The sequence below is a fragment of the Pristiophorus japonicus genome, chromosome 16, assembly GCF_044704955.1.
Source record: "Pristiophorus japonicus isolate sPriJap1 chromosome 16, sPriJap1.hap1, whole genome shotgun sequence".
Taxonomy (NCBI): Eukaryota; Metazoa; Chordata; class Chondrichthyes; family Pristiophoridae; genus Pristiophorus; species Pristiophorus japonicus.
This window is the reverse complement of record NC_091992.1, coordinates 69,380,731-69,398,708: the sequence shown is the minus strand read 5'-3', so window position 1 is coordinate 69,398,708 and position 17,978 is coordinate 69,380,731. Positions and strand designations below refer to the sequence as shown.

Below are 17,978 nucleotides of genomic sequence, written 5' to 3'. Positions count from 1 at the left end.
CACAATAAGTGGAGTCCGACCAAGGGAGTCACTTCACCGGGCAGGTGATGCAGGAGACCCTTAAGGTGCTCGACATCAAAGGGAAAGGGCATGTCGCCCACAACCCGCAGTCATCCGGGCCTGTGGAGCGTTTAAACCGCACCATCAAAGAAAGGCTGCGCAAAGAGACAGGGGACTCACCCAAAGGGTGGGTAGAGGTCCTACCACTGGTCCTCATGAGGATCTGGGCCAGCCAGTCAAAGAGCAAGGGGTACGCCCCGTGCGAGCTCATGACCGGCAGAGCCATGCGAACCCCCACCCATGTGTTAGCCCCGGTACTCACGGAAGGTCAGCTTAGGGAAGCGAGCCGGGACAGCTTTGTCAGGAATCTGTCTGAACACCTTAAACAGATTCACTGGCAGGCTGTTATCAACATGGGAAAACAGCATCGGAGCAACCGACTGCTTCTAGAACCCTGCAAACACCACGAGTGGGAGATAGGGGACCAGGTTATGATGAGAAACTATGCTAGAGCAGGGGTCTTTGAGGCACTGTACATGGGACTGTACCACATTGTCGACAAGGCAAGCCCCATGGTCTATGCCATAAAATTGCTCCGCCGAACAAAATGGTTCCACATAAATCAGTACAAACTTTTCAACCCGGGGCAGCAGCTAAACGTAAAGGACAGCCAAAAACGATAAACCGTGCTAAAGACAGGGACCCCCCAGTCAACAGCCCCCGACTGTAGAAATCTCACAGGGGACGTGGCAGACCCACAGACTGTACCTAGAGGGGCGGTGAACTGTGTTACTGGAGGAGCTGTCCCCCAAATCATTTGGGACTCGGATGCACCCCAAGCAGCCAGAGCCTTATCAGGACTCCCCGCACGCCACGGCCGAAGACACCGTGGTCACCAGCGCTCCAATTTAAATGGTTCAGCCCCAATTAAAAGGGACCAGCCACAAAAGGTTACCTAAGGTCAGAGACCAGCCCGTGAGCAGGGACACCCAGCCGGTAACCTCGGGCAATGAGGGACCCCCAGAAGAGATAGCGGTGAACCAGCCACCAAGTGAGAGTCCCCAGCCCATAGCCCTCAACCAGGTAGACCCCCCAGGGGAAGAAACGGACCAGGCAGCCACCCCCAAAGGAGCGGTGCGCTGCAGCACCGGAGGGGACGTTCCCCAGATAGTGTGGGACTCAAACCCACGTTCAGTCAGGGTACTTAGGGTTAGGCGGTGCAGACCGACCTATCACCTACCTCGCTGGACACCCAGTGAAAGAAAGAAAGAAAGTAAGAATTAACCTGGCCACCCAGAGACGGGTGGCAGATGTACATATATAGCAATGTGAATTTAAGTATGTTTAGTGAATAAGTTTAGAGTAGTGTAAGATTATCTGTGTAATGATAAGTATATATGTATTAGTTAACTGGGGTAAGGAAAAGAATCTACCTGTGCAGCTATTAAAAGAGGCACAGGCCGGTTAATCCCCAAGAGTAAGAAGAATCTACCAGTAAGGCTATTAAGGAAGTACCAGTAAGATAACAAGCAGAACGGCTGTGAGATAAAAATTAAAAGCAGACATCAGTCCACAAGGAACTGAATAAGACAGCCAGTCAATTAAAGACTATGAGCCTAACTTGGAACTCACGTCACCTTTGTCCAGCCAGAGAGCTTTCTCAGGGCTAGACAATGTGCCCCTACAGGAAAGAGAACAGTATGGAAAGGATCCTGTTCCTGTTCGCCCTGATAAGGATGAGCAGCGGCGACCGAGGAGACATGGAAGAATCCCTCATTTACGGGTGTTCAGGAGAGCACCGATCATAACTGCCGGGTTGGCCCCCGAGACGTGGAAGAACTCGCCGTTTACGCCCATGAGGGAAGATGGCCAGGGTGGCTGGGATCTAACTCTACCCGCTACTCCAGCCAGGAAGGTTTTCCATTCGGGGAGGCCTCAGTTCCATGCCCCCGGATGCGGATCATCGCTACCCAAGTCAGTGTTAAAGAGGGAAAGCGTGTGTGTTTGACTTGCAAGATGGTGGTGGCTCAGAAAACTCAGCAAGGGCGCATGGGACCAGGAGTCGGACTGGGAAAGACTCAGTAATGATACGTACCGCACCATCACGGGGACACGGGGAGGAGTGAAAGTGTGTTGGGGCAAATGGTGGGAATCCGAACAAGGGATTTATGTTTGCATGTGGGGTTCAGAGAGTATTTGTCCCGCAGGCATATCGATCGCCTTCGCCAGGCAATGACAAGATGAAGGGGAAGGGATGGGGTGGGATTCTAGCCTACACGGTGCGCGGTCCCACACTCCCCACTCCCAATTAACACCACCGAACTAAGAGCACACATTAAGAAACTCCTGCCCACAACCCCGCCAATACACACAGTAATAGAAAGGTGTCCTACCACCACCAAGGGACCTGGGAACGGATTAGTATTGGTACCAACCGAAAAGGTGTTATATCAGGGGGTACATTATGCAGTAGCTTCAGTAATATTAAACCTTACCGAGGTACACCTGCCTGCATGGTGTCCAAAGGAAACAGAGCTGCTATACCAGGGCCTACTTAGAGACATGTTCAAGAAATTTTATGAGTTAGACTTTGGAAATGTAGACACAGCAGACCTATACACCCTAAACGCTAGGGACACCATGAGCTCAGGGAGACCTAGAAGGGGAATCATAAAAGACATTTTCACTACCTACAATACAGCATCTTCTGTAATAAATAGCCCAGATGACATAGAGCTGCAATCACAGATAAACAGTTTAAAGACCCAATTGAGAAAATCCTGAAACAGGAGAACACAGTAGTAGGTTCAGAATTACATGAGGACCAGGCTATGACGGTCCATTTAAAAGAAATAGTGGCTGAGCTGGAAAAACATGCGCAGACAGTGAATGCACACATACGGGAGGATAGAAACGCTTCGGACCAGGCTGCACAGAACGAGGTGTGCGTATTGTATGGGGCATCGTTGTTGGGCGAGGGCCGCAACAACCTGGAGGATTTAAAACAAGGTGTAGTCCCCTCTTGGATCAGGAACAAGCACCTCGCAGCCCTCCACCCGTACAGCAATTCACTAAGCCCATGCCAGCTCCACCTAGCCTCTGAAGCCTACCCTGTCCCAGTAGACTGTGGGAAATCTAAGCACACCATTATGGGAATCGTACTAAGGATGCCGGTCATGGGTGGGACAGCCCGATCCGCAGCGGTATACCGGGTGGAGAACATTGGAGTTATTCAGGGAGGTGCACACATTTGTTTCACAGCAGTCCCACCCTATGTAATAAAGTGGGAACACGCTGTAACGGGTACTCACCTCTCCGGGTGCCGGAGCCGGGGTGCACACGTAATACTGTGTCCCCAGTACTTGAGTGCCCCATTCAAAGTCACAGTGTGGGTTTAAAGCTGCTGGCGCACAGCCTATTAACTGCACCATGGAGGTAATGGCACAAGACCACGTCCCTCCACAGGTAGCATACATAGGGGCTGGGACATATTGTGTCACCACCAGTGCGATCCACTACCAACATGGACACTTCTGGTCCCCGTTCCTGAACCCTCCACTGTCCACCTCAATGTGAAAGAAAACATTACACACCTACAGGATTATGTTGTACATTTTGGCTATGCAATTCCCCCTCTACCCGAACATCTTACCGCTCTGCTAAAAGCTGTAATTATCTCACAAAAACACTTCTATACTCTAGAACAGAAAACCATTGAGATTGGGAAAAAGATTCTTGAGATCACCATTCCGCCTTGGTGGGACCTTTTCAGAAATATCGAGGTCCCAGTCTGGATCCGAATTGCTTCCCACACTTTAGTTATTTGTCAACCTGCGATTATACTTTACTTATGGTGTCTCACTTGCCGAGTGAAACGCAGAGGCCGTCAGGTCAGGCACCAAAGGGTGCTGTCCGTTCCTTGGGAATCGCGCAGGGAGGGGTGACACCATACTACCATGTTTAATTTGTGTTTGATTTTACCTGCTGTAAACCGCAACATCGCGAGTGTTGTAAGAGTATTACTTAAATGTTTTGACTATGTACCTTTATTTTCTTACTAGAGTACTGAGCCTGTATTACTTGGACTGTAATAAAACCAAAGTTCTTTGCATCAAACCAGTGTCCTTTGCACTTTTATCACACACCCCAAATAAATCCAGAGTACAGAACCCAAGGGAGGGGGAGCGATTCGAACCACTCAAGTTGGTAAGAAGGGAACCTGAACCCCCTTCATAGAGACCACTCCCCCTTACAGCAATAAAGGCCAAGATCCCATTGGCCTTCCTGATCACTTGCTGTACCTGCATACTATCCTTTTGTGTTTCATGCACAAGTACCCCTAGGTCCCACTGTACTGCAGCACTTTGCAATCTTACTCCATTTAAATAATAACTTGCTCTTTGATTTTTTTTTCTGCCAAAGTGAATGACCTCACACTTTCAAATATTATACTCCATTTGCCAATTTTTTGCCCACTCACTTAGCCTGTCTATGTCCTTCTGCAGATTTTGTGTGTCCTCCTCACACATTGCTTTTCCTCCCATCTTTGTATCGTCAGCAAACTTGGCTTCGTTACACTCGGTGCCTTCAGTCAAATCATTAATATAGATTGTAAATAGTTGGGGTCCCAGCACTGAACCCTGCGGCACCACACTAGTTACTGATTGTCAACCCAAGAGTTAACCATTTATCCCGACTCTCTGTTTTCTGTTAGTTAGCCAATCCTCTATCCATGCTAATATATTACCTCCAACCCTGTGATCTTTTATCTTGTGCAGTAACCTTTTATGTGGCACCTTGTCAAATGTCTTCTGGAAGTCCAAATATACCACATCCACTGGTTCTCCTTTATCCACCTTGTTTGTTACTTCCTCAAAGAATTCTAGCAAATTTGTCAAACATGACTTCCCCTTCATAAATCCATGCGGACTCTGCCTGACCGAATTTTGCTTTTCCAAATGTCCTGCAACTGCTTCTTTAATAATGGACTCCAACATTTTCCCAACCACAGATGTTGGGCTAACTGGTCTATAGTTTCCTGCTTTTTAAAAGAGAGGCATTATATTTGCAGTTTTCCAATCTGCTGAGACCTCCCCAGAATCCAGGGAATTTTGGTAAATTACAACCAATGCATCCACAATTCCTGCCGCTACTTCTCTTAAGACCCTAGGATGCACGCCATCAGGTCGAGGGGTTTTATATGCCTTTAACTTCTCTTGTTGGCCACGGTTGGACCACTTTTCCTGTGCGTTTTTTGTGCCTTAAATGAATGTATGTTTGTTGTAAATTATGTATTAATTCTTTAAATGCTCGTCATTGCTTGTCTACCGTCATACCTTTTAATGTAGTTTCGCAATCTACCGTAATCAACTCACCCCATATACCTACGTACATTTGTTTAGATTTAAGATCCTAGTTTTGGATTTAACTAAATCTCTTTCAAACTTAATGTAAAATTCTGTATCATGGTCACTCTTTCCTAAAGGCCTCTTTACTACAAGGTTATTAATTAACCCTTTCTCATTGCACAATACTAGATCTAAAATAGCCTGTTCCCTAGTTGGTTCCTCAACATACTGATCTAGAAAACCATCTTGTATACATTCCATGAATTCGTCCTCCACACTATTACTGCAAATTTGGTTTGCCCAGTCTATATGTAAAGTCCCCCATGATTACAGTATTATCCTTGTTACATGTACCTCTAATTTCCTGATTTATACTCTGCCCGACATTACGACTGTTTGGGGGCCTATAAACAACGCCCAGCAATATTTTCTGCCCCTTGCTGTTTCTTAACTCCACCCAAATTGATTCAACTTCTTGATTTTCCAAGCCAAGATCCTTTCTCTCTACTGTCTTTATCACACTCTTTATTATCAGGGCAACCTTTCTATTTTGCCTATCTCTTCTAAAAGTTAAGTATCTGGAATATTTGGTTCCCAACCTTGGTCACTTTGCAACCACATCTCTGAAATGGCTCTTAAATCAAACCTATTTATTTCTATTTGCGCTATTAAATCATCTATTTTGTTGTGAATGCTTCGCACATTTAATTATAATGCCTTTAGCTTTTTTCTATTTCCCCTAATGTCACCGTAGTCAGTGATGCCCTATTACATTTGTTACTCTCTCTGTCCCTTTGTGACCCAGGCTGCTTATTTTTTTATTCAAAACTCTGCTCTGCTGTAGAGCCTTGACATTTCTCTTGCTGCTTTTAAATTTACTCTTTCCTGAATCCTCCCAACCCCATGTGTACAGGATGGGAATAGAGAGGGTGAGGGTGGGAATAGAGGGGAATGAGGCAGGGTGGGAATAGAGGGGTACGGGGCAGGGTGGGAGGTGGTCCTGTGAGAGGGACTACGCTGGTGTGGAGTATTAACACCGGCACAGACCAGTTGTATCGAATGGTCTCTTTGTATGCTATAGATTCAATGCAACACACTTGCCCCAATAGGTATAACAATTAAACTGACCTCTGCCTTCAGCAACACTTTCCAGAATTTTCTCCTCTTCTTTCAGTCGTTTTTCTTTAGCAGATTCTTTACGTGCTGCAAACACAAAGCGCAGTGATTCACAACTCGGCAATATTCACAGAATATAACACCCACTTTCCCTGAACTGATTGAATTCCCCCCCCCATATCCCAAGATCAGTGTGGGACCCTCCATCCCACCGCCAGTGCGAGACCCTCGCTCCCACCGCCAGTGCGGGGCCCTCCCTTCCACCGCCAGTGCGGGGCCCTCCCTCCCGGGGTCAGTGCGGGGCCCTCCCTCCCGGGGTCAGTGCGGGGCCCTCCCTCCCGGGGTCAGTGCGGGGCCCTCCCTCCCGGGGTCAGTGCGGGGCCCTCCCTCCCGGGGTCAGTGCGGGGCCCTCCCTCCCGGGGTCAGTGCGGGGCCCTCCCTCCCGGGGTCAGTGCGGGGCCCTCCCTCCCGGGGTCAGTGCGGGGCCCTCCCTCCCGGGGTCAGTGCGGGGCCCTCCCTCCCGGGGTCAGTGCGGGGCCCTCCCTCCCGGGGTCAGTGCGGGGCCCTCCCTCCCGGGGTCAGTCGGACCCTCTCTCCCCCAGAGTACAGTTTCCCGGGCCCGCCTGACAATGGCGACTTGGATAGAAATGCTCCACCTTCGGCCTTCTCCTTCAGCTGCTGGTGCTGGTCCAGCAGGCTGATATTGGACCGTGGACCCAATGGACCATCCCCATCATCCTCTCGGTGCTCACTGCCACTGTCCTGTGCATCGTCCAGGGCAACCTTCCTCCGGATCCGCACCAGCTTCTCCATCTGGACACACACAAAAATAAGTCTCTATGTAGCAGTAAGGAGAAAGTGCTAAAGCATCTCATTGTCTTCCTGTTACACAGGCTGATTAACTCACTGGCTTTCCCCAGTATTCTTTTCAGCTCTATGGACTTCTCGGCCCTCTGCAAGCTTCAAAATGCAGTGTAAAGAAATACATGATCAACGTGCAATGCAGTAACAGTAGTCCTTGCACTTCTCACACACAGAGCTTGGGAGCATGGTGTTTATTCCCCTCTACTCCAGGTGCAGATCCACACACCAACAGATCACCCAAGCACTCTCTCCAGGTGATCCCAGTGAAAATTTACATGATATTCGACCAAGGAGTACATCACAATAAACCTTGGTGGTGTCGTCACCTGACACCGATACACACACCGCCCTTGGGGGGGGGGGGAGGGGGGGGGATAGTGAACAGCAGCAGAGACACTGGCTCACATTTCCTCTCCCCAGCTCAGGACCATTGTAGAACCCCAACTGCTTCCCCGACTGAGGTCAGCACAGGTCAGGGATCGAAGCTGGACAAGGTGCAGCTAATAACTCACAGCTGGATATCACCTCACCGAGTTCTATCCTTTTCCTTTTGCTTCAATCCTTATCATCACATTCAGTCCATTCACCACATGCTGTGTCGTGATATGGTGAAGCAAACACAGAGAGCAGTGACAGAATGTGATCGCTCTCTCACGTTCCCAGAGTGACAGAATGTGATCGCTCTCTCGGACAATCCCAGAATGACAGATTGTGACCTCTCTGTCTCCCTCTCGCTCTCTCGGATATTCCCAAAATGACAGAATGTGACCACTCTCTCTCCCTCTTCGACAATCCCAGAGTAACAGAATGTGATCTCTCTCTCCCTCTCGCTCTCCTGGACAATCCCAGAGTGACAGAATGTGATCTCTCTCTCGGACGTTCCCAGAGTGACAGAATGTGATCGCTCTCTCTCTCGGACATTCCCAGAGTGACAGAATGTGATCGCTCTCTCTGGCTTCTCTCTCGGACGTTCTCAGAGTGACAGAATATGATCGCGCTCTCTCTCTCTCTCGGACGCTCCCAGAGTGACAGAATGTGATCGCTCTCTTTCTCTCTCCCCCTCTCTATTGCACAGTCCCAGAGTGACAGAATGTGATCTCTCTCTCGGACGTTCCTAGAGTGACAGAATGTGATCGCTCTCTCTCTCTCTCTCGGACGCTCCCAGAGTGACAGAATGTGATCGCTCTCTTTCTCTCTCCCCCTCTCTATTGCACAGTCCCAGAGTGACAGAATGTGATCTCTCTCTCGGACGTTCCTAGAGTGACAGAATGTGATCGCTCTCTCTCTCTCTCTCGGACGTTCTCAGAGTGACAGAATGTGATCGCTCTCTCTCTCTCGGACATTCCCAGAGTGACAGAATGTGATCGCTCTCTCTCTCGGACATTCCCAGAGTGACAGAATGTGATCGCTCTCTCTCTCTCTCTCTCGTACGTTCCCAGAGTGACAGGATATGATCACTCTCTCAGGCTCTCTCTCTCGGACGCTCCCAGAGTGACAGAATATGATCGCGCTCTCTCGCTCTCTTGGACGCTCCCAGAGTGACAGAATGTGATCGCTCTCTTTCTCTCTCCCCCTCTCTATTGCACAGTCCCAGAGTGACAGAATGTGATCTCTCTCTTTTGCTCTCTCTCTCTCGGACGTTCCCAGAGTGACAGAATGTGATCGCTCTTGCTCTCTCTCCCGCTCTCTGCTGCATGGTCCTAGAGTGCTGCAACACATGCTCTGAAGCTTGGTGGTTGTGGCGATTTGCTGATCACAGAAAGTGGGAGCAGAGTTACAATGAGCCGGGATTAACTATGACCAAAATGGTAAAGATCGGTAGTCAGAATTAGCAGAGGTTGGAGGATCTAGCTGTCTTCTCCCATCACCACCCAAAACATAAATATCAAAGCAATGGGAATGATAAGGAAGCAGGTGAGAGGAGCAGAGGGGAATCACGCCCACTGAATGCATTCTGTTCTAACTCAATAAGAGTAGCACCATCAACACTCACCATTTGCTGTTTTCTCTGCTTAACGGGAACATATGGAACGTATTCCTCCTCTTCCTCCTCATCCTGTGATTGTGTGCGCTGTAATACAGAATCCATTACGGTACATTCCACACAGTTACTACTGTTGAGTGAGCATGCCAGGAACTGGCACCAGTAAAGTGTCACGGGGGCTAGGGTAAAACCTTTCACTTATATCCACCGAAGCTGGCGACAGTGTTTGGAGATGAATAACATGGAGGTACAGCACTGTCAGAGTTGGTCACAGAGATCTCAATCATGGTTCCAGCAATTTGAGGGGATGAATTAGGAGGATCATAGATTCAGGAGTGGCCATTCTGACCCTCAAACCTGTTCCGCCATTCAATTAGATCATGATTGATCCGTACCTCAACTCCATTTACCCACTGTTGCTCCATATCCCTTAATACCCTTCCCAATAAAAATCAACCAATGTCAGCCATGAAACCTCCAACTGACCCACAGCCTTTTCCAGATTTCAGATTCCCACTTTGCTTTGTTTGAGGAATGTTTACTGATTTCCCTCCTGAAGGGCCCAGCTCTAAATTCTAAGGTCGTGTCCCCTTTTTCTGGGCTCCCCCACTAGAACGAATAGTTTCTCTATCTACCCTATAAACTGCTTTAATCATCTTGAACATCTCAATGACATCACCCCAATCTTTTATACTCCAGGGAATACAAGCCCAGTCCTCATAATGTAACCCCTTTAGCCCCGGTATCACTCTGAGGAACTTGTTCTGCTCCCCCTCCAGGGCGATATACCCTCCCCGAGGGGCAGGGCCCAGGATTGGACGCAGTGCTCCCAAGCCTGAGCCCTGTACAGCTGGAGCATAATGTCCACCCCTGTGTGTTGCAGCTCCGAGACAAAAGCCTTTTTTAATGACCGTTTCTACCTGTCCATTGGCTTGGTGATTTTTGTACTTCAACAACAATTTGGATTTATATAGCACCTTTAACGTAGTAAAACATCCCACAGGACTTCATAGGAGTGTTTTCAAACAAAATTTGACACCAAGCCACATAAGGAGATATTAGTAACAGGTAGGTTTAAAGGTGCATCTCCTAGGAAGGAGGGAAAGTTGTTTACATGGAGAATTCCAGAGGTGAAGGGGCTAGGCAGAAGGCACGGCTTCCAATGGTGCAATGGTGGGTTTTCGATCAGCTGAAGGTTACAGAGGGTGCAAGGTCGGAGGCCTGCCATACACGAGGATTGGAATAGTGGAGTCTACAGGTACAACGGGTGAGCATTTCACAAGATCAGCTCAGGTGGGGCAGATAGAAGTGGGCGGCCTTGGTGATGACATGGTTATCATAGAAATTTACAGCACGGAAGGAGGCCATTTCGGCCCATCGTGTCCGCGCCGGATCACCAAGAGCTATCCAGCCTATTTCCACTCTCCAGCTCTTGGTCCGTAGCCCTGTAGGTTACATAGAAAAAAAACTAGGTGCAGGAGTAGGCCATTCGGCCCTTCGAGCCTGCACCACCATTCAATATGATCATGGCTAATCATGCAACTTCAGTACCCCATTCCTGCTTTCTCTCCATATCCCTTGATCCCTTTAGCCGTAAGGCCCACATCTAACTCCCTTTTGAATATATCCAACGAACTGGCCTCAACAACTTTCTGTGGTAGAGAATTCCACAGGTTCACAATTCTCCGGGTGAAAAAGTTTCTCCTCATCTCGGTCCTAAATGGCTTAACCCTTATCCTTAGACTGTGACCCCTGGTTCTGGACTTCCCCAACATCGGGAACATTTTTCCTGCATCTAACCTGTCCAGTCCCGTCAGAATTTTATATGCTTCTGAGATCCCCCCTCATTCTTCTAAATTCCAGTGAATAGAAGCCTAGTCGATCCAGTCTTTCTTCATATGTCAGTCCTGCCATCCCAGGAATCAGTCTGGTGAACCTTCGCTGTACTCCCTCAATAGCAAGAATGTCCTTCCTCAGATTAGGAGACCAAAACTGCATACGATACTCAAGGTGTGGTCTCACCAAGGCCCTGTATGGCACTTTTAAATGTGGTGAGGGTTTCTGCCTCTACCACCCTTTCATGCAGTGAGTTCCAGACCCCCATCGCGCTCTGGGTAAAGAAATTTCCCCTCCGATCTCCTCCCAATTACTTTAAATCTATGTCCCCTGGTTGTAATTTTGGATGAGGATGCCAAGGGAAACAGGTCCTTCCTATCCACTCTATCCAGGCCCCTCATAATTTTATACACCTCAATCAGGTCTCCCCTCAGCCTCCTCTGTTCAAAAGAAAACAGACCCAGCATCTCCAATCTTTCCTCATAGCTAAAATTCTCCAGTCCAGGCAACATTCTTGTAAATCTCCTCTGCACACTTTCCAGTGCAATCACATATTTTCTGTAATGCAGTGACCAGAACTGCACACAGTACTCTAGCTGTGGCCGAACCAATGTTTTATACAGTTCAAGCCTAACCTACTTGCTCTTGTATTTCATGCCTCGACTAATAAAGGCAAGTATTCCGTATGCCTTCTTAACCACCTTATCTACCTGGCCTGCTGCTACCTTCAGGGATCTGTGGGCATGCACTCCAAGGTCCCTTTGTTCCTCTACACTTCTCAGTATCCTACCATTTAATGTGTATTCCCTTGCCTTGTTAGACCTCCTCACATGCATTACCTCACACTTACCCGGATTGAATTCTATTTGTCACTGCTCTGCCCACCTGACCACTACATGGTTATTTGGTCAGAAATTCAGCTCAGGATCAAAAAAGACAGCAAGGTTGGGAACGGTCTGGTTCAGCTTCAGACAGTGGCCAGGGAGGGGACTGGGTTGGTGGCCAGGGAACGCAGTTTGTGGTGGGGTCCAAAGGCAACGGCTTCGGTCTTCCTAATATTTAGTTGGAGGATAATAAAAACAGAAAATGCTGGAAATCTCAGCGGGTCAGGCAGCATCTGTGGAGAGAAACAGAGTTACTGTTTCAGGTCGATGACCCTTCATCAGAACTGGGAAGAGCAAAACTTCTTCAAGGTGTGCATTCCTAAAAGAGAAGTGGCTGTGAATTAAACACTAACACAAAAGCAAAGTACTGCAGATGCTGGAATCGAGGAGGATATTTGTCAAGGAGTCTGACAAATCAGAGGCGGTGAAGGGGTCGAGAGAGGTGGTAGTGAGGTGTTCTTACCATACAGGTGGAACCTTATGGCCCAGAAATTCCGGCCTCCCGGGTCGTACGGAGTGTGTATGGACCCAGGAAGGCATCGCAAAAGCCGGAGCTGGAGCTCGACAGATCCTCCGTATCTCGGGAGCAAGGACATTCGCATGGGCAAGATTGCGGGATTTACCAATCTCTTGCCCAGTGGATGTCCTGAAAACTCTTGCGCCTGATTAAAGCAGACACATAGCTGATGTTTACTGGTGTAAGAGCTTTAAAATACATAAAACCGTATAAAATAAAATTTAAAAAACACATCTTATTGTTAATAACCCTCCCAATCACAGTAAGTTTATTTTAAACCATAATTAAAAAAACTTTTTTTTTTTATAAATCAGAAAAGTATATATTTTTTATAATACACAACTAACTAATTTACATTAATAAAATTATGTGGTGTATTTTTTCTATTTTTTTTAATTAGAGTTGTGTGTGTTTGGGAGGGGGGGGGTTCTCATTTATAATAATGGGAACTCCAACTTGCGGAGTTGCCATTATTATGAATGAGGACATACTTTACCTGATTGGCTTCCCAGAGCCATGTGACTGCAGCTCCCACCCTGATGCTGCGATGCGCAGTCAGTGGAGGCCTCCGGACCGGGAACTCGTGGGCGCAGCAGGAACAGGTAAGTGTGCATCTTTTTCAATTTTTTTTACCCGACCGGGATTTCTGGGCCAATGTAATTTTGGATGAGGATGCCAAGGGGAAGCATGTAGGTAAGAAATAGGACCCGACATCCGCACTGTCGGAGGGGCAGTACTGAGGGAGCGGCGCACTGACGGAGGGGCGGTACTGAGGGAGTGCTGCACTGTCGGAGGAGCGGTACTGAGGGAGTGCTGCACTGTCGGAGGGGCGGTACTGAGGGAGCGCCGCACTGTCGGAGGGGCGGTACTGAGGGAGCGCCGCACTGTCGGAGGGGCAGTACTGAGGGAGAGATGTTAAACCCAGTCCCCTCTCGAGCCGCAGACGATCCCGGGACACTATTTGGAAGAAGAGCGGGGAGTTGCTCCCCGGTGTCCTGGGGCCAATACTTATCCCTCAATGATCCGGGTCACTCTCTGTGCTGTGTGTGGGATCTTGCTGTGCGCAGATTGGCGGCCGCCTTTCCCACAATGCAGCAGTGGCGGCGCTACAGAAATGCAAATCTCCCCTCCCCGGCCGCAGGCCTCCCCGCCCCCGGCCTCACCTTCCAGGCGCCGCGCTCCCGCTCCCGCTCCCGGCCGCCGCTCAGAGGTTCCATCACCCGCTCCGCTCCGCAACAACACTTCCGGTCCGCCCGCTCCCCGCTCCGCACGGCCGCTTCCGGTCCACTCCGGGGAGAGGGCGGGGCCGTGAGGGCCTGTTGGGCGGGGCCTGGGGAGAGGGGCGAGGCCTGTGAGAGGGCGGGGCCTGGGGAGGATGGGGCCCTGGGGCAGGGGCGGGGCTGTTGAGAAGGCCGGAGCGAGTGAGTGGGGGCTGGAAGTGGTTGCTCCCGCCTTTATTAGCGAGGTTTGCTGGGCCTGGCACCTCCAGCAATGACTTCTCGGCCTTTTGGCTAAGATCTGCATAACTAACCTGACCAGCCACCATGACCTCCGGGTGGTTTATCCCTGGTCAGGAAGGTATATGCTTATATTTTTGTAAACAGGAGGTGGGTGGGATGGCTTGACCCATCCACCTCCACGGAGGTGTGTGGGGGACCTGACCCATCCACCTCCATGGCACGAACCTGGTATTGCAGTACTTCCAGGAACGGTGCAGTGGCTCTAGGCCTTTTGGCTAAGAGCATTGGCGCAGAGTGATCCTTGACTGGTGCAGGGTGACCTCTGGCGTTTGTGACTTGACAAAGAATTGGAAACGATTGGCTACGAATTTATAAAAAAAAAAAATGACTCGTGGCTCAGGGTGGGAGCAGGAGTCAGGTGAGCATTCGTGGCAGTGCGAGCAATGAATAGGGAGGAAACGGCTCTGATCAAATCTATGTGGCAGTGTGTCCATAATAAACTATCCCTCTTCATCCTTCCCTGCAGCCTTTGACGTGGTTGACCACAACATCCTTCTCCAACGTCTCTCCCCGTCGTCCACAAACAGGAATCTGTTCAACCCCCCACCGCCTCCAGGCCAGATCCAAGGTCGTCCCACCCTCCGTCGTTGAACTACAGTATGTGGACGACACTTGTGTCTGCACACATTCAAAGATTGAACATCGTCAACACCTTCACCGAGGCGTACGAAAGCATGGGCCTTACACTAAATATCTGTAAGACAAAGGTCCTCCTCCAACGTGACCCCGCCACACAGCACTGCCCCCGGTTATCAAATTCCACAATGAGGTTGTTGTGTTTGCAATAACTGTTAGACTGAGTACTGTTTAACTCCAAGAGGTATAACCTTGGCTCTGCTTTATTAAGGCCCAAAGTGACTAATATACAAAATGGCTGGCCTTTTATACTTGGGCTGCACACACGTGCGTGCAGCCCAATGGCCTCCAACAGTGACGCCATCTGGTGGCTAGTGATCCCAAAAGTACATACGTGACAATATCCCCCTCTGAGATATTAACACAGTCTTTTACAAATTGAGACGGTCGAGTGCTTTGCACTCCCGGGTTGACCGTCTCAGTTCACCTCCAGCCTTGTTGTGACTGGTGGCTGGGTGGCTGACCTGGTGGGAGTGGCAATGGCCATGTCAGGGATTGAAAGTCCAAATTTAATTGAACATGTCAGCGATTCACTGATGACCACTGCGTCCTCTGATGACGGGGGTAGGTTGGTTGGTCAGAAGAGGAAGGTACAGGGCCTTGGTGAGGCCACACCTGGAGTATTGTGTACAGTTTTGGTCTCCTAACTTGAGGAAGGACTTTCTTGCTATTGAGGGAGTGCAGCGAAGGTTCACAGACTGATTCCCGGGATGGCGGGACTGACATATCAAGAAAGACTGGATCAACTGGGCTTGTATTCACTGGAGTTCAGAAGAATGACAGGGGATCTCATAGAAACGTTTAGAATTCTGATGGGTTTAGACAGGTTAGATGCAGGAAGAATGTTCCCAATGTTGGGGAAGTCCAGAACCAGGGGTCACAGTCTAAGGACAAGGGGTAAGCCATTTAGGACCGAGATGAGGAGAAACTTCTTCACCCAGAGAGTGGTGAACCTGTGGAATTCTCTACCACAGAAAGTTGTTGAGGCCAATTCACTAAATATATTCAAAAAGGAGTTAGATGTAGTCCTTACTACTAGGGGGATCAAGGGGTATGGCGAGAAAGCAGGAATGGGGTACTGAAGTTGCATGTTCAGCCATGAACTCATTGAATGGCGGTGCAGGCTCAAAGGGCTGAATGGCCTACTCCTGCACCTATTTTCTATGTTTCTATGTTTCTATGTCATCGATTGTCTCTTCCTCCGACTGTTCTAGTGTGCCGCAGTTTTGTCTGATCCATATGTTTCCTGCATATTTGTCCATTTTTGAGCTTGACAATAAATACTCTGTTGCCCTCCTTGGCCATGACAGTACCAGCGGTCCACTTGGAACCCTGACCATAATTCAGAACATATACAGGATCACTTACAGAAATATCGTGTGACACAGCTGCGCGATCGCGATACCCTTGCTGACTTTGTCTTCTATATTCAACATGATTATTCAAGTCAGGGTGTACAAGAGACAGCTTGGGCTTAAGACCTCTCTTCATCATTAGTTCAGCAGGCGAGACCCCGGTAAGCGTGTGTGGCCTTATAAGAACATAAGAACATAAGAATTAAGAACAGGAGTAGGTCATCTAGCCCCTCGAGCCTGCTCCGCCATTTAACAAGATCATGGCTGATCTGGCCGTGGACTCAGCTCCACTTACCCGCCCGTTCCCCATAACCCTTAATTCCCTTATTGGTTAAAAATCTATCTATCTGTGACTTGAATACATTCAATGAGCTAGCCTCAACTGCTTCCTTGGGCAGAGAATTCCACAGATTCACAACCCTCTGGGAGAAGAAATTCCTTCTCAACTCGGTTTTAAATTGGCTCCCCCGTATTTTGAGGCTGTGCCCCCTAGTTCCAGTCTCCCCGGCAAGTGGAAACAACCTCTCTGCCTCTATCTTGTCTATCCTTTTCATTATTTTAAATGTTTCTATAAGATCACCCCTCATCCTTCTGAACTCCAATGAGTAAAGACCCAGTCTAATCAATCTATCATCATAAGGTAACCCCCTCCTCTCCGGAATCAGCCTCATGAATCGTCTCTGTACCCCCTCCAAAGCTAGTATATCCTTCCTTAACTAAGGTGACCAAAACTGCACGCAGTACTCCAGGTGCGGCCTCACCAATACCCTATACAGTTGCAGAAGGACCTCCCTGCATTTGTACTCCATCCCTCTCGCAATGAAGGCCAACATTCCATTCGCCTTCCTGATTACCTGCTTCACCTGCAAACTATCCTGTCATTCATGCACAAGGAAGAGGTGGGCACCGGAGGGACTGGAGTGCATCATCACGCCCGGCAACCAAATTTTAATTTGATTTTACGTTTTAAAGTTTAATTTGTTTTAATTGCCGGTGCTTTTAGTGTCCCCCTTCCCTTTTATAGGGGGCACTGGGGAAAATTGTGATTTTAGTGCCCAAAAAAAAAAAACCAAAAAAAAAAAGAAAAACACAAAAAAAAAAACCCCCAAAAAAAAGGGGGGAAAAAAAGGGCCTTGAAAATGTCTGGAGTGTCACCCAGGTCGGGTGGCACCGTTTATTGTTTTTATGTTTTCACAGGTGAACTCAAAAGAGTTTCATGCACAAGGACCAATGGTAGAGCAGTGGAGACGTGTCCTGCTCAGTTGGAGCTGTGAGCAGTGAGGAGAGGAGCTATCAACTTGAGCTCCTGCCTGGAGAGCCCTGAGACCAGCCCAGGAGGAGAAGGAAGGAAGGGGCTTCACCTTCAACTTTCATCCAGAGGGAGAGGAGGAAAAAGCAGAAAACTCTTTTAACATCTTTTACCATTCTGCAAGGAGTTGGAGAGAGGGGGAAAAACCACAACAACATCCAGTGTGGAAGGAGGGAGACTCTACATTCTACAGGTGGGTGTGGGTGCATTTCCCCAAACAGACTTTGTTGTATCGGTGGGGGGAGGAAAGAAGACCACTGAGGGCCGGAACATCGCGGGGGGTGTGTGTGTGTGTGGTAGTGTGCGTGGGGGCCGTGCTTACAACTAGGCCCCCCCCACAATTGGAACCCCCCCCACCCCCCCCACATTTGCCTAGCCTGGGATAGCTGGAGCTACCAGGCTGAAGATTGTTGTTTTTCTTAATCACCCAATTAAAGATCGTTAGGAGTGCCTGGTGGCTCCAGCTACCCCAGGTGAAGACATCTTCTCCCCCTACCTGAAGACCACCCCAAAGACTTTTGTGTTTTGCCATCTGGGGAGTGCACCCACCCACAGCTGCGAGGGGAGACCTCCCCTCGCAGCCCCCCCCCCTTCCCACCCCCCTCTCTC

General features: G+C 49.1%; 1 protein-coding gene and 1 pseudogene across 1 annotated transcript in view; one reads left to right on the top strand and one right to left on the bottom strand.

Annotated features, from left to right (window-relative positions):
• ddx41 (DEAD-box helicase 41) overlaps positions 1–13,810 on the bottom strand; it is a 95,103-nt gene extending 81,293 nt beyond the window's left edge. Inside the window, exons 1-4 of the mRNA XM_070857414.1 lie at positions 13,713–13,810; positions 9,322–9,399; positions 7,121–7,277; positions 6,477–6,551 (exon numbers count right to left, since the gene is read on the bottom strand). Of these exons, the coding sequence (XP_070713515.1) occupies positions 6,477–6,551; positions 7,121–7,277; positions 9,322–9,399; positions 13,713–13,766 (364 nt within the window). The 5' untranslated portion in view covers positions 13,767–13,810. The remainder of the gene's footprint in view (positions 1–6,476; positions 6,552–7,120; positions 7,278–9,321; positions 9,400–13,712) is intronic.
• A 230-nt stretch (positions 13,811–14,040) lies between these two features.
• LOC139227316 (U2 spliceosomal RNA) lies at positions 14,041–14,271 on the top strand (annotated as a pseudogene).
• Positions 14,272–17,978: the final 3,707 nt, after the last annotated feature.